Source organism: Osmerus mordax, chromosome 8 (genome assembly GCF_038355195.1).
Source record: "Osmerus mordax isolate fOsmMor3 chromosome 8, fOsmMor3.pri, whole genome shotgun sequence".
Taxonomy (NCBI): Eukaryota; Metazoa; Chordata; class Actinopteri; order Osmeriformes; family Osmeridae; genus Osmerus; species Osmerus mordax.
Window position 1 is genome coordinate 311,823 of NC_090057.1, and position 26,780 is coordinate 338,602.

The window sequence follows — 26,780 nt, forward strand, 5'->3', positions numbered from 1 at the left end:
CTTTCACTTGATCCTAACCCTTTCACCTGACCCTAACCCCTAACCCTTTCACCTGACCCCTAACCCCTAACCCTTTCACCTGACCCTAACCCCTAACCCTTTCACCTGACTTCCTGGGGTCATGACCGGGCAGATCAGTAGAACACTGTCTCTATGGCAATGTATAGATGTGAGGAAGTCACTTAGCCCTGTCATTGGTTCTCTCCACAGGAAGGAAGTCACTCAGCCCTGTGATTGGTTATCTCTACAGGAAGGAGGTCACTCAGCCCTGTGATTGGTTATCTCCACAGGAAACAGCTAACCCCCCAAGCATGTCTGTGTTGGAGAACGAGACATCGCGTGTGTCTAGCTACGTGCCTCACTACCTGCTGCGGGGAGACCCCTTCGCCTCGCGCCTGTCCAGGGAGGCCGACATTGTAGCAGCGTTCTACATCTGCATCATCGGTACGTCCTTCACTCTGGGGCCCATTCATTATAGATACACTGGATTCATTTAGCTTTCATCCAAAGGACGTACAAATGGGAAAGAAAATCCAGCAGAAAGGATCACAAGTGGGTAGAGTCCAGGAACTGTCTATCATTCATCATCAGTTCTCATAGGAATCTATGTATATATATTTTACATTTACATTTGATTCATTTCACATTCACGATGCTAATCAGTACAGAGGTCTGGTTCAGGATTGTAAACAACGGTGGTTATTGAGGAAACATCTTGAAATGACTAAAGATTCTCATCGTACAGTGACCTATGGAGCAGGGTATAGACTGCAGGGTAGCTCCAGAGCAGGGTTTAGACTGCAGGGTAGCTCCAGAGCAGGGTATAGACTGCAGGGTAGCTCCGGAGCAGGGTATAGACTGCAGGGTAGCTCTGGAGCAGGGTATAGACTGCAGGGTAGCTCCGGAGCAGGGTATAGACTGCAGGGTAGCTCCGGAGCAGGGTATAGACTGCAGGGTAGCTCCAGAGCAGGGTTTAGACTGCAGGGTAGCTCTGGAGCAGGGTATAGACTGCAGGGTAGCTCCAGAGCAGCTTTAGACTGCAGGGTAGCTCCGGAGCAGGGTATAGACTGCAGGGTAGCTCCAGAGCAGGGTATAGACTGCAGGGTAGCTCCAGAGCAGGGTATAGACTGCAGGGTAGCTCCAGAGCAGGGTTTAGACTGCAGGGTAGCTCCAGAGCAGGGTATAGACTGCAGGGTAGCTCCGGAGCAGGGTATAGACTGCAGGGTAGCTCCGGAGCAGGGTATAGACTGCAGGGTAGCTCCGGAGCAGGGTATAGACTGCAGGGTAGCTCTGGAGCAGCTTTAGACTGCAGGGTAGCTCCAGAGCAGGGTATAGACTGCAGGGTAGCTCCGGAGCAGGGTATAGACTGCAGGGTAGCTCCGGAGCAGGGTATAGACTGCAGGGTAGCTCCAGAGCAGGGTTTAGACTGCAGGGTAGCTCCAGAGCAGGGTATAGACTGCAGGGTAGCTCCGGAGCAGGGTATAGACTGCAGGGTAGCTCCAGAGCAGGGTTTAGACTGCAGGGTAGCTCCAGAGCAGGGTATAGACTGCAGGGTAGCTCCGGAGCAGGGTATAGACTGCAGGGTAGCTCCGGAGCAGGGTATAGACTGCAGGGTAGCTCTGGAGCAGCTTTAGACTGCAGGGTAGCTCTGGAGCAGGGTATAGACTGCAGGGTAGCTCTGGAGCAGGGTACAGACTGCAGGGTAGCTCCAGAGCAGGGTGTGTGTTCTGGTGTGGTCTGTTCCAGACAGAATCCATGTCTCCTGTTCAGAAGTTTTGTATTATCTGTGCTCTAGGTGGTTCCATACACAGCCAAAAGTGATACTTGATCTTTTCTGAACTTTTTAGGACATATTTACAGATGAAAAAATACAACGTGGCAATTTTGTCAAACGCACTCGTACACTGAAATGGCATTGACATGCACAGCATAGTCAGTAACAACACACAGCAGTGAGGATATAGAGAGCTGCGATGACACAGAGCCGAGAGTCACACGATCTCCGGGTCGGGGAGATCTCTCTCAGAGTAGAACCGCTGCTCCTCCTAGTCGGGAGGAGCCAGTTGAGGTGGCTCGGGCATCTGATCAGGATGCCTCCTGGACGCCTCCCTGGTGAGGTGTTCTGGGCACGTCCCACTGGGAAGAGGCCCCGGGGAAGACCCAGGACATGCTGGAGGGACTATGTCTCTCGGCTGGCCTGGGAACGCCTCGGGGTCCCCCAGGAAGAGCTGGTGGAAGTGGCCGGGGAGAGAGAAGTCTGGGCCTCCCTGCTTAGGTTGCTGCCCCCGCGACCCGACCCCTGGATAAGCGGAAGATGATGAATGGATGGATGGATCAATGGTGGCTTTGAAAAGAGATGTTTCTGAGGTTATCTGGATCATTTTTTATGAGGGAACTCTCAACACACACTCCTCCTCCTCCCCCTGTTCTGTGTGTCAGTACTCATTCTGCACCTCCTCAAGTACTATTTTGTTTGAGGAGATGGAAGCAGATTTGTGTTTTCACAGACACTGGCTGTCTGGCTGAGGATAGACTCAGTGAAACCATGCTGAATATAGTCTCAAATAGTCCATCAAATAGGTCTATCCATCAATCGATCCCTCATCCTTTATCTTAGCTAATTGTTTTAAGTGGTAATTGTGTTAAACCCAGTAATCAGGGTTTTTTCCATTTATCCCACCAAACTCTCTGTCCCCCCTCTCTCTCTCTTCCCTCTCTCTCTCTCTCTCTCTCTCTCTCTCTCTCTCTCTCTCTCTCTCTCTCCCTCTCTCAATTCAATTCAAGGGGCTTTATTGGCATGAAAGAAAAAATGTTCATATTGCAAAAGCAACGGTGGAATTACAGAAATAATCATTCAAATCACAGCCTTATATATACTTATATTTCCCGCTCTCTCTCTCTCCCTTTCTCCCTCCCTCCCTCCCTTCCTCCCTCCGTCTCTCTCTCTTCCTGCCTCCCTCTCTGTCCCTCCCTCTCTACCTCCCTGTCTCTATTCGACTGTCCTATCAATAAAACTGGTCCCAAAAATATGCCAAAAAAAGGTTCTACCACTGAGATATACCTTATGATATAATAGAGAAACATCTATATAAATGTCTATTCTGTGTACTACTTTATTTTATCGGTCAGCAAACTTGAAAGAATTAAGAGAGACAACCTATGGCAGGCCGTTTTAACATTTATTTCTATAAACGTACTAGTCACTATTTTAAAGTTACTAGTACTTATTCTTTAGTTACCAGTAACTAATCCAATAGTTACTAGTATCTATTCCCGTTTTACTAGTAACTTTCATTAGATACTAGTAACTATTCTTTAGTTACTAGTAACTAATCCAATAGTTACTAGTATCTATTCCCGTTTTACTAGTAAGTTTTCATTAGATACTAGTACCTATTCTTTAGTTACTAGTAACTAATCCAATAGTTACTAGTATCTATTCCCGTTTTACTAGTAACAAATTGGACAATTTTACAATGGTATCCTATGGGGCTCTGCTTTACAGATATCTACTATTTGTGTCCAACTAGTATCTATTCAAATAGTTACTAGTATCTATTCCAGTTTTACTAGTAACTATTCATTAGATACTAGTAACTATTCTTTAGTTACTAGTAACTAATCCAATAGTTACTAGTATCTATTCCCATTTTACTAGTAACTTTCATTAGATACTAGTAACTATTATTTAGTTACTAGTAACTAATCCAATAGTTACTAGTATCTATTCCCGTTTTACTAGTAACATTTTAAATTGTACTATCAAGTAGTCATTTTTACTCGTCATAAGCAATGACGAGTAAAAACGCATTTGTTACTAGTAAGAATAATAATGTTACTAGTAAGAATTGTAATAGTTACTAGTAACTAAAGAATAGTTACTAGTATCTAATGAAAGTTACTAGTAAAACGGGAATAGGTACTAGTAACTATTGGATTAGTTACTAGTAACTAAAGAATAGTTACTAGTATCTAATGAAAGTTACTAGTAAAACGGGAATAGATACTAGTAACTATTGGATTAGTTACTAGTAACTAAAGAATAGTTACTAGTAAAACGGGAATAGATACTAGTAACTATTCTTTAGTTACTAGTAACTATTCCAACAAGAGATATCCCGAAACCAATAAGTACTAGTAACTATTGCCAACAAGATATCTAGTTAACATGCAAATTAGCTTTAGAAGATATCTAGTTAACATGCAAATTAGCTTTAGAAGATATCTAGTTAACATGCAAATCGGCTTTAGAAGATATCTAGTTAACATGCAAACTAGCTGCCGAAGACCACACCTCACAGAAGACAGCACTACAGTGAACTTATCGACACGAATTTATTTCAGAAATGGCACACACGTGTTATTGAACAAATTCCAACAAGGCAACGTACGCCACGCACAATTGATTGCCTATTGATTCATTACTGGTGAATTTAAGAAGACTCGAAGGCATTTTATCGATGGAGACATTGGAAGAACGTGTTGCTAGTCTTTCAGAACTCGAGCACCACGCACTCGATGTCTGCACAGCAAAGACGCCTTCTCAGACCCTCGTATGCCATCAGGTAACTTTTGGATTTCGCTTTTAGAATAACATTACTCATACAATGGTAATATGGTTAGCCAAATATACCTGATCCCCATAGGTTATATTCCTTAAACTAGCTTGCTACCTGGCGAGCGCTAATGTTATCTACCTAGAATACAGTACCAGGGCTTGGTTTATACTAATCAAAATGTCTAGCCACTGGGTGACCAAAGGCAGGCTAGGGGAACTCGTATTAATGTTAAATAACCTCATAAAGTGACATTTTTATGCCTTGAGACCTTAACAAAACAACCACCATGGCAATGACTACACAATGGAACTTGCATTTACCTTAGCTTAGTTCTAACAATAAGGGCCAATATATGGTTATGGTGTTGCATGACAAGTTATTGGCTATCCATTCAGAATATGCAAAATGTGTGTCATTAAACAGTTTGTGATGGTGCCCTTACCTGTGTTGCAGCTGGCTAGGGCACACTCTCTCACACTTGTGTCCTGTCGCTCCCCACTGTCCTATCTGAGGCAAAGGCTACTATTTGACTGTAGTTCCAAATTTGTGTCCTGTTTTTCATTACTGCAGGTACATGGATGACCTCGGCGAAGCAGGACGACTGACATTATCCACCTCTGCTGCTCACCAGGCTGCTGCGCTGCTTTTTGAAAATGGCGTGGGCACAGAATTGGACATGGAAGCTGGGCAGTGCTCTGTGCCGTCAAAGTCAACCAACACAGCGTACAAAGTAAACTTGTTACACTTCACGTGTGAGGAGTGAAGTGTGGAGAGGGTGGCGGGACTTCCGCTTCCTGGGGGTCCACTTACAGGACAGCCCATCCTGGAGTGTGAACCCCTCTGAGCTGCTGAAAAAGTCCCAGCAGAGACTGTACTTCCTGAGAACACTCAGCAGGAATAACATCACACAAAGACTGCTGGGTTCCTTCTACCGAGCCTCCATTGAAAGCATCCCCACATATTGCATATGCATTTGGTATACTAGCTGTACAGTGGCTCAGAGGAAAACGCTCCAGAGGGTCATCAACACCGCTCAAAAGATTGTTGGCTGCCCTCTCCCCGCACTGGAAGACCTACACAGATCCCGTTGCCTCAAAAAAGCCCAGAACATCATAAAAGACACTTCACACTCCTGGGGACTCCCTGTTTGAAATGTTGCCTACAGGCAGACGATACAGATCAATCCAGGCAAGGACAAACAGACTAAAACACAGTTTCTATCCAACTGCAATAACCACTGTTAATGTTGCCAAAACATAATGTGCACAATGTTATGTATTATGTAATGACTGTGTGTGGTTGTTCACGGCACTGTCTTAGGTATATTAATTCTTATTTATTTGAGTAATGTTAGCACTTTAGTAATTTTATCCTTTTTATTGATATTGAGTCAATGAATGATGCACTGACCGGAAGAAGTTAAATTTCGTTGTACCAGTGACGATGACAATAAAGATCTATTATATTCATTTGTATAGTATGTGATTGTGTTGGGGGCACAGCCTGGCCCAAGGAGAATGCTGTATACTGTAGTTACATGGAGATTTTTGTTAATGGACCCAGTAGTGTTTGTTAGGGGACAATTTATACATGAGATGATCAATAAAACTACCATACTTGAGAAATCCAGAGAACAATATAATCATCAATTCTTGTAACTGGCTGAGCCTAAAATATCAGAACAATGGCCATTTGGTCTCATAAGCACAAGTCATTGTATTCCACACCGACACTGGTACAACATGATGCTAGTGTGGGGGTCTGTCCGTGCGGAGGAGACACCAGAGAAAGAAGACAATATATCTTAATGATTATTTGTATTTTCCCATGGGACCAGTGTGGTATCATCCCTGTATAATTAATATATCTCATATGTATTTTGTCCAAGAATAACTGGTGGAAGTTGTGGTTCAATGGCAAAATGTACAAGCCAGAAGTATCAGCACTACAACAAGCTGGATGATTATCAATGACATTTTCTGTTTTGAGTACAATTCAATTGAATAGCTATATTTCTTGATGATGCAATATATGAAGGCTAAGAGAATTCATCATGAATTGTGTTGCCGATGAACTCAGCAGAACAGACCACACTACTTAAGGCCTTGCGGTCCCTGTCTGTGCAGCTCCCATACCACACTGAGATGCAACCAGTCAGTATGCTCTCTATAGTGTATCTGTAGAAGTTAGTGAGGATAACTGAGTCCATGCTGAACTTCTTCAGTCTCCACAGGAAGAAGAGGCGTTTACAGGCCGCTTTGACCACCTTTGTAAGTGTGAGCAGACCAGGTGAGATCATTGCTGATTGTAAGGATGAGATCTCTGTCTCCAAGCAAGCCGGAAGGAGGCACGACTATTAGAAAAGGGTTGACTCGGTTTTATTAGTAACAACGTCAGATCATGCCATCAGTCCATGACAGAGGGATAGCATGTGAGAGAAACAAGTCTCTCAGAGGTCCATTATATACATGAGCTGGCCCATACAGATATAGTAACCACCAAAACATGCCCTTAAACAGTACACATTTCACAACTTAATGCACAGGAGAAATAGCACACTGGTGATGTGTCATAACTCATTGTTTGTACTTTTCTCAAAGGTTAAACAGAGCACATTCCCTGATCTATATGGGTATTGTCAAAGGCCCACTGCGTGACCTCTTGACCACAGCAAGAGACAACCTCACATATGTATAGAAAATCTTCATATCACTGATGTTCACCCCGAGGAACTTGAAGCAGCTGACCTTCCACTTCGGATCCGTTGATGTGTAGGGGTGCATGCTCTTCTTCCTGCCGCCTCCTATAGTCCACAATCATCTCCTTGGTCTTGCTGATGTTGAGAGAGAGGTTATTGTCCTGACACCATGATTTCAGGTCATCAACCTCCTCTCTGTAGGCTGACACTGTCAGAGATGAGGCCCACGATGGTTGTGTCGTCAGCAAACTTAACAAGGAGGTTGCCGCACAATCGTGAGTGAACAAGGTTAAGCACACAGCCCTGGGGGGTGCCTGTGTTGGTGATCAGTGTGGATGAGGTGCGGTCACCGATTCTCACCACCTGCTTCCCCGTCAAGAAGTTGAAGATCCACTTGCAGAGGGAGGAGCTTAGTCCCAGGTCCACAAACTTGGAGACAAGTCTGGAGGGGATAATGGTGTTGAATGCTTAGCTGTAGTCAATGAACAGCATCCTCACATACGTATTCCCTTTGTCCAGGTGGGAGAGAGCGGTGTGCATTGTCAGAGCGATGGCATCGTCTGTAGACCTGTTGGACCGGTATGCAAACTGCATTGGGTCCAGGGTGGGGGGCAGCGAGGGGCAGAGGAATGATTTGACTAGCCGCTCGAAGCACTTCATGATGACAGAGGTCAGTGCTATCGGGCAATAGTGGTTCATACATGTGACCTTGGTGTTCTTGGGCACAGGGATAATGGTGGTCATCTTGAAGCGATGGGGGGTACAGACAGGCTGAGGGAGAGGTGGAAGACGTCACTGAAGACCCCTGCTAGCTGGTCAGCACAACCCAAGGGCCCTACCTGATATACCGTCTGGGCCAGGAGCCTTGCGAGGGTTGATCTGCGCTGCCTCACCTCAGCTGCAGTTAGTGTAGGATAATGTAGGAAATATGTGTTGGGCTGGTTGATCTCTCAGACTGTCTGCCTGAGAGAAATGGACACACTAGTATCATGTTGTACCAGTGTACGTGTGGAATACAAGGACTTCTGTCTATGAGACCAAATGGCCATTGTTCTGATGTTTTAGGCTCAGCCAGTTGCGAGAATTGATCATTATATTGTTCTGGGGATTTCTCAGGTATGGTAGTTTTATTGATCATCTCATGTATAAACTGTCCCATAACAAACACTACTGGGTCCATTAATAAAAATCTCCATGTAACTACAGTCTACAGCATTTTCCTTGGGCCAGGCTGTGCCCCCAAACACAATTGCATACTATACAAATGAATAGAATAGATCTTTATTGTCATTGTCACAGGTACAAAGAAATTAAAGTGCTTCCGGTCAGTGGATCATTCATTGACTTAAAAATCAGGATAAAATTACTAAAGTGCTAAAATTACTCAAATAAATATACCTAAGACTGTACCGTAAAGAACCACACACAGTCATTACATGATACATAACATTGTGCACATTATGTTGGTATGTGGTTATTGCAGTTGGATAGACACTGTTTTAGTCTGTTTGTCCTTGCCTTGATTGATCTGTATTGTCTGCCTGAAGGCAACATTTTAAACAGGGAGTGCCCAGGAGTGTGAAGTGTCTTTTATGATGTTCTGGGCACAGGATCTGTGTAGGTCTTCCAGTGCGGGGAGAGGGCAGCCAACAATGCTGTGTATGACCCTCTGAGCCACTGTACAGCTGGTATACCAAATGAATATGCAGTATGTGAGGATGCTTTCAATGGAGGCTCGGTAGAAGGACACCAGCAGTCTTTGTGTGATGTTATTCCTCCTGAGTGTTCTCGGGAAGTACAGTCTTTTTCAGCAGCTCAGAGGTGTTCACACTCCAGGATGGGCTGTCCTGTAAGTGGACCCCCAAGAAGCGGAAGTCCCGCCACCCTCTCCACACTTCACTGCTCACACGTGAAGTGTAACAAGTTTACTTTGTACGCTGTGTTGGTTGACAGTGACGGCACAGAGCACTGCCCAGCTTCTACGTCCAAATCTGTGCCAACGCCATTTTCAAAAAGCAGCGCAGCAGCCTGGTGAGCAGCAGAGGTGGATAATGTCAGTCGTCCTGCTTTGCGGAGGTCATCCATGTACCTGCAGTAATGAAAAACAGGACACAAATTTGGAACTACAGTCAAATAGTAGCCTTTGCCTCAGATAGGACAGTGGGGAGCGCCATGACACAAGAGTATGAGAGTGTGCCCTAGCCAGCTGCAACACAGGTAAGGGCACCATCACAAACTGTTGAATGACACACATTTTGCATATTCTGATTGGATAGCCAATAACTTGTCATGCAACACCATAACCATATATTGGCCCTTATTGTTAGAACTAAGCTAAGCTAAATGCAAGTTCCATTGTGTAGTCATTGCCATGGTGATTGTTTTGTTAAGGTCTTAAGGCATTCAAATGTCACTTTATGAGGTTATTTAACATTAATACGAGTTCCCCTAGCCTGCCTTTGGTCACCCAGTGGTTAGACATTTTGATAAGTATAAGCTAACGCTAAGTCCTGGTATTCTAGGTAGATAACATAAGCGCTCGCCAGCTAGCAAGCTAGTTTAAGGAATATAACCTACGGGGATCTCTAATACAAGGTATATTTGGCTAACCACCATATTACCATTGTACGAGTAATGTTATTCTAAAAGCGAAATCCAAAAGTTACCTGATGGCATACGAGGGTCTGAGAAGGCGTCTTCGTTGTGCTCTCTTATTGCCATGGAGTGCGTGGAGAACTCGGAGTTCTGAAAGACTAGCAACAAGTTCTTCCATCGTCTCCATCGATAAAATGCCTTCCAGTCTTCTCAAATTCACGTCAATAACACGTATGTGCCATTTCTGAAATCGGTTTGCGTCGATATTTTCTCTGTAGTGCTGTCCTCTGTGAGGTGTGGTCTTCAGCAGTTAATTTGCATGTTAACTAGATATCTTCAAAACTAATTAGCATGTTAACTAGATATCTTCTAAAGCTTATTTGCATGTTAACTAGATATCTTCTAAAGCTTATTTGCATGTTAACTAGATATCTTCAAAAACTAATTTGCATGTTAACTAGATATCTTCTAAAGCTAATTTGCATGTTAACTAGATATCTTCAGACGCAAATTTGCATGTTAACCAGATATCTTCTAAAGCTAATTTGCATGTTAACTAGATATCTTGTTGGCAATAGTTACTAGTACTTATTGGTTTCGGGATATCTCTTGTCGGAATAGTTAACTAAAGAATAGTTACTAGTATCTATTCCCGTTTTACTAGTAACTATTCATTAGATACTAGTAACTAATCCAATAGTTACTAGTATCTATTCCCGTTTTACTAGTAACAAATTGACCAATTTTACAATTGTATTCTATGGGGCTCTCCTGTACAGATATCTACTATTTGTTTCCAACTAGTATCTATTCCAAAAGGTACTAGTATCTATTCCTGTTTTACTAGTAACTTTTCATTAGATACTAGTACCTATTTTTTAGTTACTAGTAACTAATCCAATAGTTACTAGTATCTATTCCCGTTTTACTAGTAACTTTTCATTAGATACTAGTAACTATTCTTTAGTTACTAGTAACTATTACCAACAAGATATCTAGTTAACATGCAAATTGGCTTTAGAAGATATCTAGTTAACATGCAAATTAGCTTCTGAAGACCACACCTCACAGAAGACCGCACAATTTTTTTTTTTTTTATTCAGCCAATGAAATCTCCTAGCTCAATTCCCGCGCCTTTCTGGAGCTTGACAATTCACCAGCACAGGCTGATCGCCATATAGCTAATTGAGCTATGGCGGAGACACGTTCACCGACGAACACTAATCAAGACACTAATGAGCAACCAGTTGCAGCTGCAGCAGTGTTTGACCGAGTGTTTAATGCTCTGCAACGTGCTAGGCACGAATTGACGTTGGCTCCATCGGCAGGGACTTCTGGCACCAACATTTTGACATCAACCAGAAATCTTTTCAGAAGACGTGGAAATCGAGTTCAAGGTTAGTACTGTAGCTAGCTCTATCCAGTTCATTCAGTGGTGGCACAACTATGTAATTTGGCTAATAATGGCTAACGATAATTACAGAGATCATTATTTTTTTACTTTCGTTGTACAATATTCCTACCTAAATGCACAAATATAGCTAGTTATCGATTCTGCCACGTTATTTAAACATTTTCCATTGCAGCTTGAAAATCTAATCGGTTGGGGGTGCACATGGCGTTCATCAATGACATAAGCTAGCGTTAGCTCAGCGATTACAAACTTGTTTTAGCCACGGCACATTTTTTTACATTGGAAAAATCTTGCAGCACACCAACGACCAAAAAGTTTCCAAAATGACACTGTAGCCTATTACAATAACATAATTGGGTGTGCTCAAAGGCTTCGGCGAGTAGGCCTACAACCATTGTTCTCTTGCATATGTATTTATTTTCCCACCCCTTAAAAGTTGGTCCCGCTGGCTAAACTGCATACGAGTAAACCAAGATACTTAAAACTCATTTGAGATGCAGATGGGCTCCATGCTGGCTTTAAATTAGGTGTGCTATAATACCACAACTGGAAGTTTGCTTTGCAAATCGCCTGAAGTATTGAAATTATTCATTCATAAAGTAAATCTCAATCTTATTGAAACTTTGATTTAGGCACATCCTCCAGAAGGGGACGTTCGACTTGGCAGGTGGGCCTCTTTCTGCTCCCAAGACCAGATATCCAGTCTCTGCCATCAACTTCTGCGCGTCAGGCTCTAACAAATAATGGATTAGGTACATCATGCACTGTTATTAGGTAGAAGCAATGAAATGTGTTTGACAAAAAATAATATTAACTTGTATGACATTGGTAATATAATATAATAGAAACTTTTGTAATTTTAAAATGATCAAATGGATAATGCATTTGCAGTTTGTCAATCCTTAAAAAAAAGTTAATGTATGTAATCAAACTAGTATTGCAAGCCAATACAGGCATAGTCAATCTAGTAGATGGTTTATCAGTTTTAGAGGATTATGTCTTTCATTCATTTGTTTTCAATATTCTTTTAGGAGTACCAGTGCAGGAGTCAGTGGATGGACAACTGTCCACCATTGAGCTGAATTGGAGTCTGGCAGAATTGAACCACTTTGTTTGTCAGAGATTCCCAATGATTAGCTTGAACCTGGTGGGGTTTGAGCTGGCAAAAGTAGACAAGGGCAAAAAAATCAAAAAGGTCCAAGCCAACTCTGTGAGAGCCCTGAAGAAAGTGATGGGAAAGAGCAGACTCTACATTCTCCCCTGTGCTGAAGTGGGGCAGGTACAGTGCAGTTTCTATTCACTGTATTTGCATCCATGTGTCCAAGTGCATAATTCACAAAATATTCTGATTTGTCTCTTCAGACACAGGATCTACCCATACCACCTGACACCATACATGAAGCACAAGGCAACCCAGCACTTGAGAGGCCTCAAAGTCCAAGAGCAGAAGTCCTCACTGTACCTGCGACAATAAATGATGTAGAGGTAGGTAACTTGCTGTCTTAATTCTTTACTATTGGACTGGATTTCATCCGTGACTATTTATATGAACACAAGGGAGGTTGGCGGATCAGAGCAAATGCGTAACCACATGTCCTATTTGCTTTTCTGAATTGCAGGGGTACACCTCTGACTTGTCCAGTCATCATCAGAGTCTACATCCGACCAGCACTGAGACTGTAGAAAACCTTGAGAGAGCTCAAAGTCCAGGACTGGTTGTACTGCCTATAAATGGAACACCACATGATGTAGAGGTAACTTGTTCTTTCCTAACTTTACATAGAGGGGTTGGAGGACCTATCCAAATAAATGTATCTGCTGTGTCAAGGTTTTCTTTTTTTTCTATGACTCATTGTTGTCTCTATCCTTGACTCTGGTTTGTTGTAGTAATGTGCAACTTGAATTAAAACCCAAGCAATTTCAATTAATTGTTCACCATTGTCATTTAAACAATAGTTATAAAAAAGTGTTATAGCATTTGCTTCCTGGTTTTAATAATTGTTTTAACAGGAGTGGAGGACTGTACGGCAACAACAAGACATTGAATACAATCTGTCATTGAGAGCTGACCAAGAAAAGGTATATTTTTTTTGGAACATTTAACTAGGTATTTGCCTTTCCCCTCTGCTCTTCTCCTTGTACACTAACGGCTGCACCTCAAGTCCCCAGGGCCTTTTATATTGTGTATATTAACTATATACATTATAATTTATTCTGCATACCTTTCCCCGTAGTAGTTGGTTTTAGGTTGGCTTTGTACCTTGTTAGTATAGTTAGATTTGTTTAAACTTAACACCACTTATGTATTCCTATACGCATGCACCTTCCTGCCAACATCAATTCCTTGTCTGTGCAAACTTTCATGGTGATTAAAATTTCTGAAGCTGATGGTTTTTATTTGATGACAGGATCAGAGCAGACGAGCTGTCTGCGACTACGAGGAGAGGCGTTTGAAGGTACTATATCATCTCCGTAAGCATCTATTCAGTAGAAGGCACATATTCAACCTGTTACAAACTCACTGTCTCTCAGACAATAGATGAGAGACTCATGAGGACAACTGAGGAACCTGCTGGTGGCATACCTCTGAAAGTCAGTTTTCCAGATGGCACAATGAAGATCAGACGGTTCCATACATCTGATCCTATGCAGGTAAACATTGTTGAATGTACAGATGTATAAATGCTTAATATGCTAAAAAAAAAATATGTGATTCTTCTGGATTTGTAAAATTTGGGATTTTCCAACCAAAAACCATGACCCATCTGAAGAATGTAGATCTGTAAGGTTTTGCATCTCAAATATGAAAACGGCTTTTCAAAGAAAAGGCTGTGTTTTTACAGAAGGCAAAATCATTCAATTGAGTGCTTAGCATTCCGCACTGTATGAGGTTACCTAATTAAACCTCTGAACACATGATGACATTATGTAATATCATATCAATTTCCTCATCCTTACATAGACATGGTTTGTCCTTGTTGTCTAAATTGACCATCTACTGGTGCCTGCAAGCAGGCCTCATAACTCTGGAAACTAAAAACCTTAACATTTTACTACTCACCCTCCACTGGTGTGTAAATGAGACTGCGTTACCTGCTACTGACTATACTATAAATATGGTACTATGTTACCCACATTTTGCATATAGTGCAATTGTAATTTTTGGTTTAAACACTATAGTTTTATATATTTAAAATATATAAACACAGCAAGGATGTCAGGTCAAAACGGCAGTCATAAACCTTGATTGTCATTGTACTGATATTTTCCGGCTAGTAAATAAGTACATATTTTATTTCAGGCCTTGTTTGACTTTGTTGGATCACATGCCTCAGCCACTGAGTATTTTTACATCAGAGAAACTACGTCAGGCACCACAGTCATCAACATGGTGTCTGGGACTCTTCTGGACCACAACATCACCTCTCCATTGAACCTCCATGTTCGATGGATGGACATGGAGGAAGTGCAGGTGAATAATATAATAAAAGTGGGGTGGGTATTTATCACTTGTGTTTTGGACAGCCTCATTTATGTTTCTGTGAAATCAATTTTAACACAAAATTTGCAATGACTCATGTGTAACGTACCTTTTGGTATTAAAGCAGCAGTTACAACTTCATTCAACACTTGTTTAATGCATTGCATGCTAGACCTCAAAGCTCATTTACCAATTTGAAAGTGTGATTTGGTTAACATTGTTGTGGATAGAACTAAATTAGATTACCTTTGAATTAAAATTTACTTTTTTGAAAGTAAAGATTTACAAAGGTGTTAAGTTTTAGCTCCGAAATCAATGTAATAGATGTAATCTTTTATCTTTGTGTATTTACAACTTATCACTTTCTGAAGACCATTTACCAGCAGCAAAACAGAGTTTCTGCTGAAGTGCCTGATTTGATGGAGGTTGTCCAAAGTGATTTTGGGCCTACACAGTGTGGACCTGCAGAGGAAATCTACATAGATTACCTTGACATCATGCCAGAGACTGAGATGTCAGAGCCAGATGAGATGCAGCTGTCTGAGCCAGATGAGATGCAGCTAACGGATAACATCGAAATTCAGTGAGTTGTACATATTTTGTTGTAGCGTTTCCAGTCTATGGTCAGTTGTTTCTAGATGAAAATATAGATTTTGGCATGTGACTTTGAATGCATTGGGGGGGGGGTGGACTTTACTGCATTTTAATATTTACAATATTAAAATGTTTGCAGATGCACAGAAGATTTTGACTGTTCCCCAAAAGAAATTCTTTTGGAACTTGGGAAAAATATTAACTACAACTTGAGCTGCAGATTTAACATCAACCGAAACAATGTACTCGATGGTGCATTTAGAGCATTCAACCGGAAATCATACAATCCTTTTAAGAGAATTTCTGTTAAGTTTTCTGATGAAACTGGACATGTTGAGGAAGGAATAGATTTGGGAGGTCCAAGACGAGAGCTTTTAAGTCTACTAATGGAAGACATTGAGCGCTCCCCGATGCTGGCAGGTCCAGATGGACAAAAAAACCTTGCTCTTGACTCGATTGGTGAGCCCTTTTGTCTACATTTTCAGTTAACATTTTCATTTCAGTAGCACTGGCAAAAGATGGAATGGTTGCCTTGGAAGTTTTGAATAAAATGAAGTAATCATGGATAATTGGCTATTACATGTAAGACTACTTTGGAGTAATGTTATCATGTCAATTTTACTCTCCAGCTGTCAGAGAAGACAAGTACTATATCATGGGGAAGGCTATATCAGTCAGTATGGTTCATGGGGGGCCATCACCGGGATTCTTTTCTCCCACTTTATTTGATTGCATTGTGAAAGATAACGTCTCACCCACCATCGATGATGTGCACGACCTTGACTTGCGAGCTAAAATCATACAGGTAATTTCAGTTTATTTTTTAATTTTTTACTTGACCTATTCGTGCTAAAATATCTGATTTTGCCAGGTATCAGAGGCCAAGTCCATGGAGGAGTTGCGTTCAGTTGTGTCGAGTCACAGTGACTACCTGTCTAATGCAGGCTGCCTACGAGCTTTAAAATGTCTGGAGGACAAAGACCTGCTTTTGCAGGACATCCTCCAGTTCCAAGTCGTAAACCGACTCCATGGTCCACTCGAACGGTATAATTGAGCATTGTTTTAAGTGCTGTTTGTCGATTTGAGCTCTAACATTCATTGTAGCAACCAGCGTACAAATGCTGTAAATTTTCATTTATCCCATGAGATATTTATACGGGATAATGATTCCCTGCACTATGCAGTGCCTGGTTACACAGTAACACAACGTGAAATGTTTAAGTTCTGTTCTTACAGTACACAATTTTAGTTTGCTTTTCAATGCTACATTTGTATAATGTGACAATTCAGGCTTGAGCTCACTCACTTACTGGATCTATCCACTTTTAATTCTTCAAGGTTCAAGGAAGGCCTGAGGACATTAGGATTGTTGGAGGAGGTTGTCAAACAGCCAGAAGCCTTTCGTCCTCTCTTCTGCAGCCCACCACAGACCCTTAACGCAGATGGTCTCGATCACCTGTTTGTCATCTGTTTTTCCAGTGCAGGAAGTAACAGACGAGTACAGGAAAACATTGCTGTGGGCTTTTGGAGAGACTACCTTCTAGATGCAGAGGGCAAGTAATAGATCAGTTTGCTTTTTATTTAGTTTACCATAATTTTACCAGGCAAGTTGGGCCTGCCCGTGCATAGCTTGAATGTCACACACATTATCCAAACCCCGGCCACTGACGAGTTAGACACGCTACAGCTCGCTGACGCTTAACTTAATACTCTAGTGCATGATTCTGAACACCACTTAAACCTGCACTATAACTTTTTGAAACCCCCCCCCCCCCCCAAAATATATATAAACTGTGTAAATGGTAGGAACTAATATATTGGATCCAGTGGTTGAAAAATACAAATTTGACTGCCGTATATTCCGGACTATAAGGTACACTTAAAAGCCTTTAATTAAAATAAAAACTGAGCTTTATAATCCAGAGCGCTTTATATATGAAAAAGATCGAAAATGGACCATTCATTGACAGTGCGCCTGAGTGCGAACAATACGGTAATACAAACTATAGACGACAATAAAATGGCTAAATCGACATCAACTTGAAAATAATGCATATTATGGACAAATTAATAATGTGCATTTTCAGAAATTGGTTATTGTCCCTGTATTACCATGTTCAGTAATAACTAGTTTAAGGCTGACAGGATCACTTTATGGAAAGTTGCATAGGGCAGCTTGAATTGGCTTCCTTATAACATTTCTTTCTTTACAGAAGGTAACTCCCCCTGCTCGTTGGAGAAAATTCTAATGTTTGCGACTGGATGCAGTGCGCTACCTGCCATTGGCTTGAAGCCGGAACCATCCATCGAGTTCCTGCACACTGACTGTCTTTTACCTGGGGACACTCAACAGAGGGCGAAGTTTCCAACGGCAAACACATGTGTGAACTGCTTGCGTCTACCTTTGCACAAGGATTACACTGCCTTTAAGTACAATATGGACTTTGGTATTTGCAATACACAGGGCTTTGGTCAAGAGTAGGGCTTAGAATGAAATGGTGTAAGGAAACTGTCAATAGGCTTTTTGTTTTTTGGTACTGTTCATCTTTAATTCACAAATTCAAACCAAGTTTTTGTTTCTGAACCTCAAATGTAATTTACAATTGTACAAAAATGTTGTTCAACTAAATGTGACGGAAGGGTTGTACAATAAAAGTGGTCTTTCTGTTACTATAACATCACCTAGATCTATGAATCAAGCACATTGCAAGGCAAATCTAAAAAGAGAGCATAGACATGCATTAGTCATGTGATTGAAGGCAGTCCCCTGGCTGGCTCATTCAACTTATTAGAAATTTCAGTGCAGCATGTTTGATATTTCACTTTCAAGTCCACAATTCCCTCTATAGCCCTCAAAATGTCTTGCTGTTGTTGGTGGTTAAGATTTACATTTAGTTGTTGGACAACTACAGCTGGGAACTGTTCTTCTATGTCAGTTGGAAAGTTGTTGATGCCATGTTGTGCCAGAAGGGCCTCTAAACTGTCCTCCCTATATGGGTCATCACCAAATACGTTGTTGATGGGAGTGCTGTCTGCCTCTATGTTGGTCAGCATGCCCTCTGTCCAGATCTGTGAGGGTGTTCGGTTGTTTTCTGTCCTTAGACTGTGCTGATTCCAGGCCTCTCTAAACATGTTCAACCTACGTTGAATTTCTGGTAGATAGGTCAGGTGTAGTGATAACTTGTGGATGTCATTTTCTGGATCTAGTATGGCAGCATCCTCTAGGCTGTAGAATTCATTGTAGAAGTAGTGTAGAACTTGCAGGAACACGTCTCTCCAGAGGCGCTCTATCCTCTGGTTGTGAACAGATTCCCCTGTTATGTGACTACTGCGCTCTACACCCTGGACAATATTCATGAACAATGCTACTTGTGTGTTCTCCCCACCATGATCAGAGCGAACTCTGGATGGGAGTCCATACAGGCATGTTGCCTTCAAGAACTGTGTAAGTACAGTGACAGCTTTGTTGTTTGTATTACAGTTTAGGTATGTTACTAGGCGTGAGTATCCATCTATGGCTCCATGAACAACTAAGCCCCACCTGTAAAGGAAAAACTATTGGTCAACAAAATTAGTACTTCTCAGTTATATACAATACATCTTTAATGGTGCCATTTGTAGAATATGAGAAGAAACAAACTAGTTTCTCTTTCCAGCTGACCATCTTAAATGCTGAATTTCTGATAATCAGGGAATACATGTTCTACAGCTTTTGGAAGCTGGTTACTGAAGAAGAAAGTAGTTTGCTTGGTACAACAGTGCATATTTAATTGTCAAATACAACTGAATACCTGATGAGACGCATGTTTCCATCCATATGCCACAGACTGTTGGGATATGGCACATGGTATGTTCTTCTTGCCACGGTAGCACTCCATCTTCGCGCAGCAGCCGCTGGGTCAATATAAGTCAGCATCGCTCTCACTCTCTGTCGTGTTACAAAGAATCCTTCTGCTCGCAGCAATGCCCTCATCATCTGAAACCACAGGCAATTTACACCTTTGGTAAAACATTTTTTTACTAAATTGACGTGTTTTGATAGAAAATTGAATCTTCATTCCCCAAGGTGGCATTAAATATATCAGAAATAATAGTCAAACATAATTAATTATGAATGAGCTAAAAGGAAAATGTCTCTGCAGTTGTATTTACATTAGTAATCATGAATCAGTCATTTACAACAGTGATAGATATTTGCAACATTGGTAAGGTATTGGATATCTATTTTAATCAATTTAATGTCACCTTAGTGAAACTCTATCTAAAACATTAATAACCCTAGGTGTTCTTAAACATTTGAGCGGTAGTGCATGAACACTATTATACGTCTATTTATGCTAACAAAAAGGCCAACAAACTTTCAGAATGAAAACGTGTAGGCTAGCCTACATCACACGGGCCAGGATGCTAGAAAATGTTACAAAAATACTGATTAGTTATAATACACTTATAACAATGTCACCTCATTTCCAGATCTTGGAAACTGTCTGTGAAGTCTTCTTATATGATCTTCAAGTTCCTCATTGGTTAGGGTTCTTGACCTGGAACTCCTAATTGGTAATCCAAGCGCTCTGGTTTTCTGATATAAAAAAGATGCTGAACATTTCAGCAGCTGTCCCATCCGCTTGACTGTGTAGCCTTGACCCACGAGGAACTGTATTTGCTGCCTTGTTATGGCAATTTTAGGTCTCCCTCGCTGGCCTGAGAACATAAGTTAGAGATACAAGTTGGGCAGAGATGGTCAGGAAACGTTAGCAACTAATGTAGCTAATAAAGACAATACTGTAAAGTCAAGGTAGATAACATCGGCCCTCGACAGCTAGCAAGCTATCTTAAGTAATAACCTACAGGGATCTCTAATACAAGGTATATTTGGCTAACCACCATATTACCATTGTACGAGTAATGTTATTCTAAAAGTAAAATCCAAACGTTACCTGAGGGCATACGAGGGGCTGAAAAGGCGTCTTCGCTGTGCTCTCCTGACATCGCATGTGTGGTGGTGATGAGAGCTCGGAGTTCTTCAAGGCTAGCAACAAGTTCTTGCATTGTCTCCACCGATAAAATACCGTCCAGTCTTCTTAAATTCACAAGTGATGACTCAATCGGCATCAATCGTGCGTGGCTTATGTTAGCTTGTTGGAAAGCTCTTTCTAATGCTCTGCATTTTCGTCCTATTTCTTCAATTACACATAGGTGTGCCATTTCTCAAATCGGTTCGTTGATATTTTCTCTGTGGTGCTGTCTTCTGTGAGGTGTGGTCTTCAGCAGCTAATTTGCATGTTAACTAGATATCTTCAGAAGCTAATTTGCATGTTAACTAGATATCTTCTAAAGCTAATTTGCATGTTAACTAGATATCTTTAGAAGCTCATTTGCATGTTAACTAGATATCTTCTAAAGCTAATTTGCATGTTAACTAGATATCTTGTTGGCAATAGTTACTAGTACTTATTGGTTTCGGGATATGTCGGAATAGTTACTAGTAACTAAAAAATAGGTACTAGTATCTAATGAAAACTTACTAGTAAAACGGGAATAGATACTAGTAACTATTGGATTAGTTACTAGTAACTAAAGAATAGTTACTAGTATCTAATGAAAGTTACTAGTAAAACGGGAATAGATACTAGTAACTATTGGATTAGTTACTAGTAACTAAAGAATAGTTACTAGTATCTAATGAAAGTTACTAGTAAAATGGGAATATATACTAGTAACTATTGGATTAGTTACTAGTAACTAAAGAATAAGTACTAGTAACTTTAAAATAGTGACTAGTACGTTTGTAGAAATAAATGTTAAAACGGCTTGCCATAGACAACCACCCTTTGTGCATTTCCAGCAGCAAACATCTCTCATCTGAATGTTTGATGAGTTACAAACATGAACCCAGACCATGGGTTAGGGTTAGCTGAGTAGGAAGAGCTGCTGACTGCAGATCAGGAGATCGTAGGTTCTAAACCCCCACTGTATGTGTCTTCATAAAAGCTTCTGCTAAATTAATTTGATGTCAACTGTAAAACAGATGAGTTACATTACATTACATTACAGAGTTGTTAATGCTTCTACTGTTACCTTCTGGCTTCTCTCGCTCTCGCTCTTTCCCTCCCTCTCTCTGTCTGTTTTTGGCTCTCCCTCTCTCTCCCCCTTTCTCTCACTAACCCTCCCCCCCCCCCCCCCTCTCTCTCTCTCTCTCTCTCTCTCGCTCTCTCTCACTAAACCTCTCTCTCCCTCTCTACTCACTCTTTCCCCCTCTCTCTCTGTCAACCCCCCTTTCCCTCCCTCCCTCTCCCTCCCTCCCCTCTCCTCCACAGGTATCCTGTCTGCCACAGGGAATGGATATGTGATCTACATGAGTATGAAACAGAAGAACAAGCTGAAGCCTCCAGAGCTCATGACTGTGAACCTGGCCATCTTCGACTTCGGCATCTCAGGTACATTTACATTTTACATTTATTCATTTAGCAGACGCTTTTATCCAAAGCGACTTCCAAGAGAGAGCTTTACAAAGTGCATAGCTCACTGATCATAACAACAAGATAGCCACAAAACATTGCGAGTAGCCAAAACATGAAGCACACATTGTGAAAAACCAAAGTAAGTGCCAAAGGGAAGAACCATAAGAGCATGTAATTAAACAAGTTACAATTAAACAACATGTAAGGTAAACATCCACCTCTCCCTCCTCCCAACACCTGTGATTATCCATCACCCCTCTGTCCTGTACTGAACACCTGTGATTACCCATCACCCCTCTGTCCTGTACTGAACACCTGTGATTACCCATCACCCCTCTGTCCTGTACTGAACACATTTGATTACCCATCACCCCTCTGTCCTGTACTGAACACATTTGATTACCCATCACCCCTATATCCTGTACTGAACACCTGTGATTACCCATCACCCCTCTGTCCTGTACTGAACACATGTGATTAATCATCACATCATACTCTGTGTGTGCAGTCTGTGAACTGTGCCTTTCTCTTAATGAAATAACAAGTAAAATAAACAAGAAATAACAGAATATTACAAACATAACAGCTTCAGCAAGTCGTGTAAAAACCTCTGTTCACCTACAACACTCCATATACAACAATAATGACGTGTTTACTAACATCTTCAGAATATCATATCACAAATATCACCATGACATGTGTTCATGGCGTTCTAGCCATCAGCCTTTCATTCTGTGGGTTTGATATGTACGTGTATGTGTTGTGCTATGGTTTGATGTGTACATGTATGTGTTGTGCTATGGTTTGATGTGTACATGTATGTGTTGTGCTATGGTTTATTTTCCATCCATTTGAGTACATGTTGTTGTTGTGTTGTTGTTGTGTTATTTAGAGTAGCGTTGTGTCATACGCAATCAACACATCCTTCATGGATGGAGAGGAGGTGAGAGGCTAGGATGCAGTATATAACACATCCTTCATGGATGGAGAGGAGGTGAGAGGCTAGGATGCAGTATATAACACATCCTTCATGGATGGAGAGGAGGTGAGAGGCTAGGATGCAGTATATAACACATCCTTCATGGATGGAGAGGAGGTGAGAGGCTAGGATGCAGTATATAACACATCCTTCATGGATGGAGAGGAGGTGAGAGGCTAGGATGCAGTATATAACACACGTTGCTGGTTTGAGAGCATTATCATGGCTGGATGAACACAAAGCTCTCCACCACCTTGTGGACAACAGAATAACTCTGCCTCCTCCAGACTCCCTCTTGAGACACCCTAACCCTCCTAGACAGACTGCATGTGCCAGTCCAGCCCAAGGGGCAATATCTCAGTTTCCTCCCACTGGACCAAAGCCAAAATATCCCGTATACGGGTGCTGCCATCTTGCGCTGGTGATGTCATTTGGAGCCAGAGTCTGCACAGTATTGATGTGTGGTTGAGCCCCGGTATCCAGGTCCCGATCGACACTCGCCTGACCCAATCGCAAGCAAATTCAAACCCCTTTTTCTATTTTCAAATAACTAATTAAAAACAAACTGGTCAGAAAAATGAGCACTTGAACAGACATGAGCGTGATAAGAACTACCTTAAATGACAGAAACCATCTTTGAAAATGTATAACAAGCCCTGGCTGGTGTAAAGACTCATCCTCCAATCATGGGACTTACTCTTTTTATCTTGTCATCTGTTGTTGGAGCCTTCCCTCCGCTCCTTCTCTCCTCTCCAAGCTGACCCATCCAACCCATCCAACCCATCTAAGGGAGTCAGGTGGCTGAGCGGTTAGGGAATGGGGCTAGTAATCTGAAGGTTGCCAGTTCGATTCCCTGCCGTGCCAAATGATGTTGTGTCCTTGGGCAAGGCACTTCACCCTACTTGCTTCGGGGGAATGTCCCTGTACTTACTGTAAGTTGCTCTGGATAAGAGCGTCTGCTAAATGAATAAAATGTAAATGTAACTTTCCAGGAAATACAAACACCGGATGACTTCTGTCTGCTTGAATTTTGTGAATCGCTGAGTGGAGCAACACTGGTCACATGAAGATGAGGGGCAGAACGGCAAGATGTAGATCTCTTCTAGTCTTCCACTCCTCTGAGGAGATAAAGAAGTGTTTGTTAACTGTGAGGAGGGGGAGACGAAAGCTTGGCATCTTGTCACAGCGCGGTGGGTGGAGCCAGGGCGCTGTGGGTGGGGCCAGGACACTGTGGGTGGGGCCAGGACACTGTGGGTGGGGCCAGGACACTGTGGGTGGGGCCAGAGCATGGTGGGTGGAGCCAGGGCGCTGTGGGTGGGGCCAGGACACTGTGGGTGGGGCCAGGACACTGTGGGTGGGGCCAGAGCATGGTGGGTGGAGCCAGGGCGCTGTGGGTGGGGCCAGGACACTGTGGGTGGGGCCAGGACACTGTGGGTGGGGCCAGAGCATGGTGGGTGGAGCCAGGGTGCTGTGGGTGGGGCCAGAGCGCTGTGGGTGAGGCCAGGTTGATGTGGGCGGGGCCAGGGCGCTGTGGGCGGGGCCTAGGGCGGACTGCCTGGGCTCTTACCTCTGGAATAACGTGCTCATTTAGCAGACACTCTCATCCACTACATACAGCGAGAGATTCAAACCTGGGATCTGTTGATCTGCAATCAAAGGCTCTACCACTGAGCTGTAACCACCCCATGAATAGATGTATACAGTCAGTGTGGATCGAAGATCTTTAAGTCTGATGAATGTAGAGGAGGGTTAGGGTTAGCAAGGTCAGTGTACCGTACAGATAAGCTTCAACATTAGCTTCAACATTCATATATACTGAAGAGATACTGAAGAGATGTACTATGTACTATACATATGCACTGTTGACATGAAGTCAATGCACACAGGAAACAGTCTATTCACCTGATCAGCAGTGTTAACATGGATTTAAACCCATGTCTGTCTGTTCCTTGTGCAGTGACAGGGAAGCCGTTCTTCGTGGTGTCCAGTTTCTCGCACCGCTGGCTGTTTGGCTGGGAGGGATGTCGCTTCTACGGCTGGGCCGGGTTCTTCTTCGGCTGTGGCAGCCTCATCACCATGACCGTGGTCAGCCTGGACCGCTACCTCAAGATCTGTCACCTCCCATATGGTAGCTGCCCTTCACACGCCTGTCAATACAAACATGAATAGATACTAGTGCAATATCGGATCTACTGATTGTGATCAGCACATCAATCGCTAATTTCTCCCACCAAGTATAGCATGGCCTGAGTGTATCCTAAGCCATGAGTTTGTGCCTGTTTGGGTGTGGTGTGTGCATGTGGTGTGTGTGTGTATGTGTGTGTGCCTGTGTGTGTGTGTGTGTGTGTGCCTGCTTTCCTAGGCACGTGGCTGAAGAGGCACCATGCCTTCTTGTGCCTGCTCTTCGTGTGGCTGTACGCTGCCTTCTGGGCCAGCATGCCCCTGGTGGGCTGGGGGAGCTATGCGCCCGAGCCCTTCGGCACCTCCTGCACGCTGGACTGGTGGCTGGCGCAGGCGTCGGCTTCCGGGCAGAGCTTCGTCATGGCCATCCTCTTCTTCTGCCTCGTCTTCCCCGCCGGCATCATCGTCTTCTCCTACGTCATGATCATCTACAAGGTGAAGTCCTCCGCCAAAGAGATGTCTCACTTCGACACCCGCAACACCAACAGCCAGAACCTGGAGATCAAGCTGACTAAGGTACGTCACCGTTTACAGTCTGCTTTCTATCAACGTGTTGTCAAGGCTGGATTGCACACCAGCCGACCAACACACACTCACAGACCAACACACACACACATCTACCTATACACCTTTATGGGAGGTTGTAAAACAGCATATAAAGAACCTGCAGTTGTCTGTGTTCTCCTCCAGGTGGCAATGTTGATCTGCGCTGGGTTCCTGATTGCGTGGATCCCCTACGCCGTGGTGTCGGTGGTGTCGGCGTTTGGAGAGCCTGACAGTGTGCCCATTTCAGTGTCTGTCATCCCCACCCTGCTCGCCAAGTCATCCGCCATGTACAACCCCATCATCTACCAGGTCATCCACCTGAAGAACTCCTGCGCCCAGTCCTCCTGCATGCAGGTCCTGAGGAAACCACGCCACTTCAGGAAGTCACGGTATGGACTCTGTTACCCTGCCAACCTTGGGGACACCCCTCACTTTCACCTGTGTCTGTAGGACTGTGTCTTTACTGTGTCTGTAGGACTGTGTCTGTACTGTTACTGAACACGCCGGGTTTGGCTTCTGAGGCTCACAGTTAATTTTGTTTGTTGGTTTCAGATATATTAACTAATGTTGCTGATTTCTCTTTCTGTCTTTGTCACTCTGTCTCTTTCTCTCTCTTTGTCTTTCTCTACACTTTCTCCCTGCGCCCTTCTCTCTCTGCCTCTCTCTCCCTCTCCAGGTTCTACACCATCTCTGGCTCATTAAAAGAGCCATGTGCTGACGAAGCTCAGATCCAGATGTGACCATGACGACCACGAGACTCACAGAGGACTGACTCCTCCCTCTGTGATCAAACACGCTGGCTCTCCCACCCCACCCATTGGCTATCCAACCCTCTGCAATCACAGCTTCTCACCCAGAAATGACTCCTCCTCCTTGTGTTCTTGTCCCGATTATTGAACTTCGACCCTGCCGACCTCCCCCCAGTCAACTCCAGAGTTGTGTTCACAGTGTTTTTGTCAAAAATGTATCATCTCAAAACCTTCAAATGGATACAATAGATTTAGATTGTTTTGGTGTCCAGTATGCCATACAAACGTTTTAGCCAACATGCATTAGATGTTAGATGTAGTGATGCTGTCCAGCAATGTTAAGACTCACTGTCAGTCCAGCTCTAGCAATGGTTGATGCTGAAAGTGATTTTTATAGTATGTATAAGCTGTGCACCTATATACACCAACCAACAGTACCATACATGTGTGAACATGTGACTCTACGATCTACCTAAAAAGAGAATCTAGAGTTGGACTTTTCCTGCTTACATCACGCAGAACA

General features: G+C 42.8%; 2 protein-coding genes and 1 long non-coding RNA gene across 4 annotated transcripts; 2 read left to right on the top strand and 1 right to left on the bottom strand.

Annotated features, from left to right (window-relative positions):
- Positions 1-311: 311 nt before the first annotated feature.
- On the top strand, positions 312-26,289 carry opn5 (opsin 5). Its single transcript, XM_067242200.1, has 6 exons — positions 312-444; positions 21,659-21,778; positions 24,739-24,909; positions 25,144-25,478; positions 25,653-25,897; positions 26,185-26,289. The coding sequence occupies exons 1-6, from the start codon at positions 312-314 to the stop codon at positions 26,246-26,248; spliced, it is 1,068 nt and encodes a 355-aa protein (XP_067098301.1). The 3' UTR covers positions 26,249-26,289.
- On the top strand, positions 10,983-17,862 carry LOC136948121 (uncharacterized). Its single transcript, XM_067242430.1, has 14 exons — positions 10,983-11,249; positions 11,899-12,018; positions 12,298-12,545; positions 12,629-12,751; positions 12,886-13,020; positions 13,277-13,345; positions 13,675-13,722; positions 13,799-13,918; positions 14,568-14,738; positions 15,119-15,337; positions 15,980-16,146; positions 16,213-16,385; positions 16,680-16,894; positions 17,555-17,862. The coding sequence occupies exons 1-10, from the start codon at positions 11,045-11,047 to the stop codon at positions 15,332-15,334; spliced, it is 1,455 nt and encodes a 484-aa protein (XP_067098531.1). The 5' UTR covers positions 10,983-11,044; the 3' UTR covers positions 15,335-15,337; positions 15,980-16,146; positions 16,213-16,385; positions 16,680-16,894; positions 17,555-17,862.
- On the bottom strand, positions 17,865-20,944 carry LOC136948122 (uncharacterized). Of its 2 annotated transcripts, XR_010877047.1 has the most exons (4): positions 20,279-20,944; positions 19,804-20,042; positions 19,133-19,317; positions 17,865-18,882 (listed from the first exon to the last, which is right to left on the bottom strand). It is a non-coding gene; the product is annotated as an uncharacterized lncRNA (long non-coding RNA). The 2 variants fall into 2 exon arrangements; XR_010877046.1 differs by having other exon boundaries at positions 17,870-18,882; positions 19,804-20,944.
- Positions 26,290-26,780: the final 491 nt, after the last annotated feature.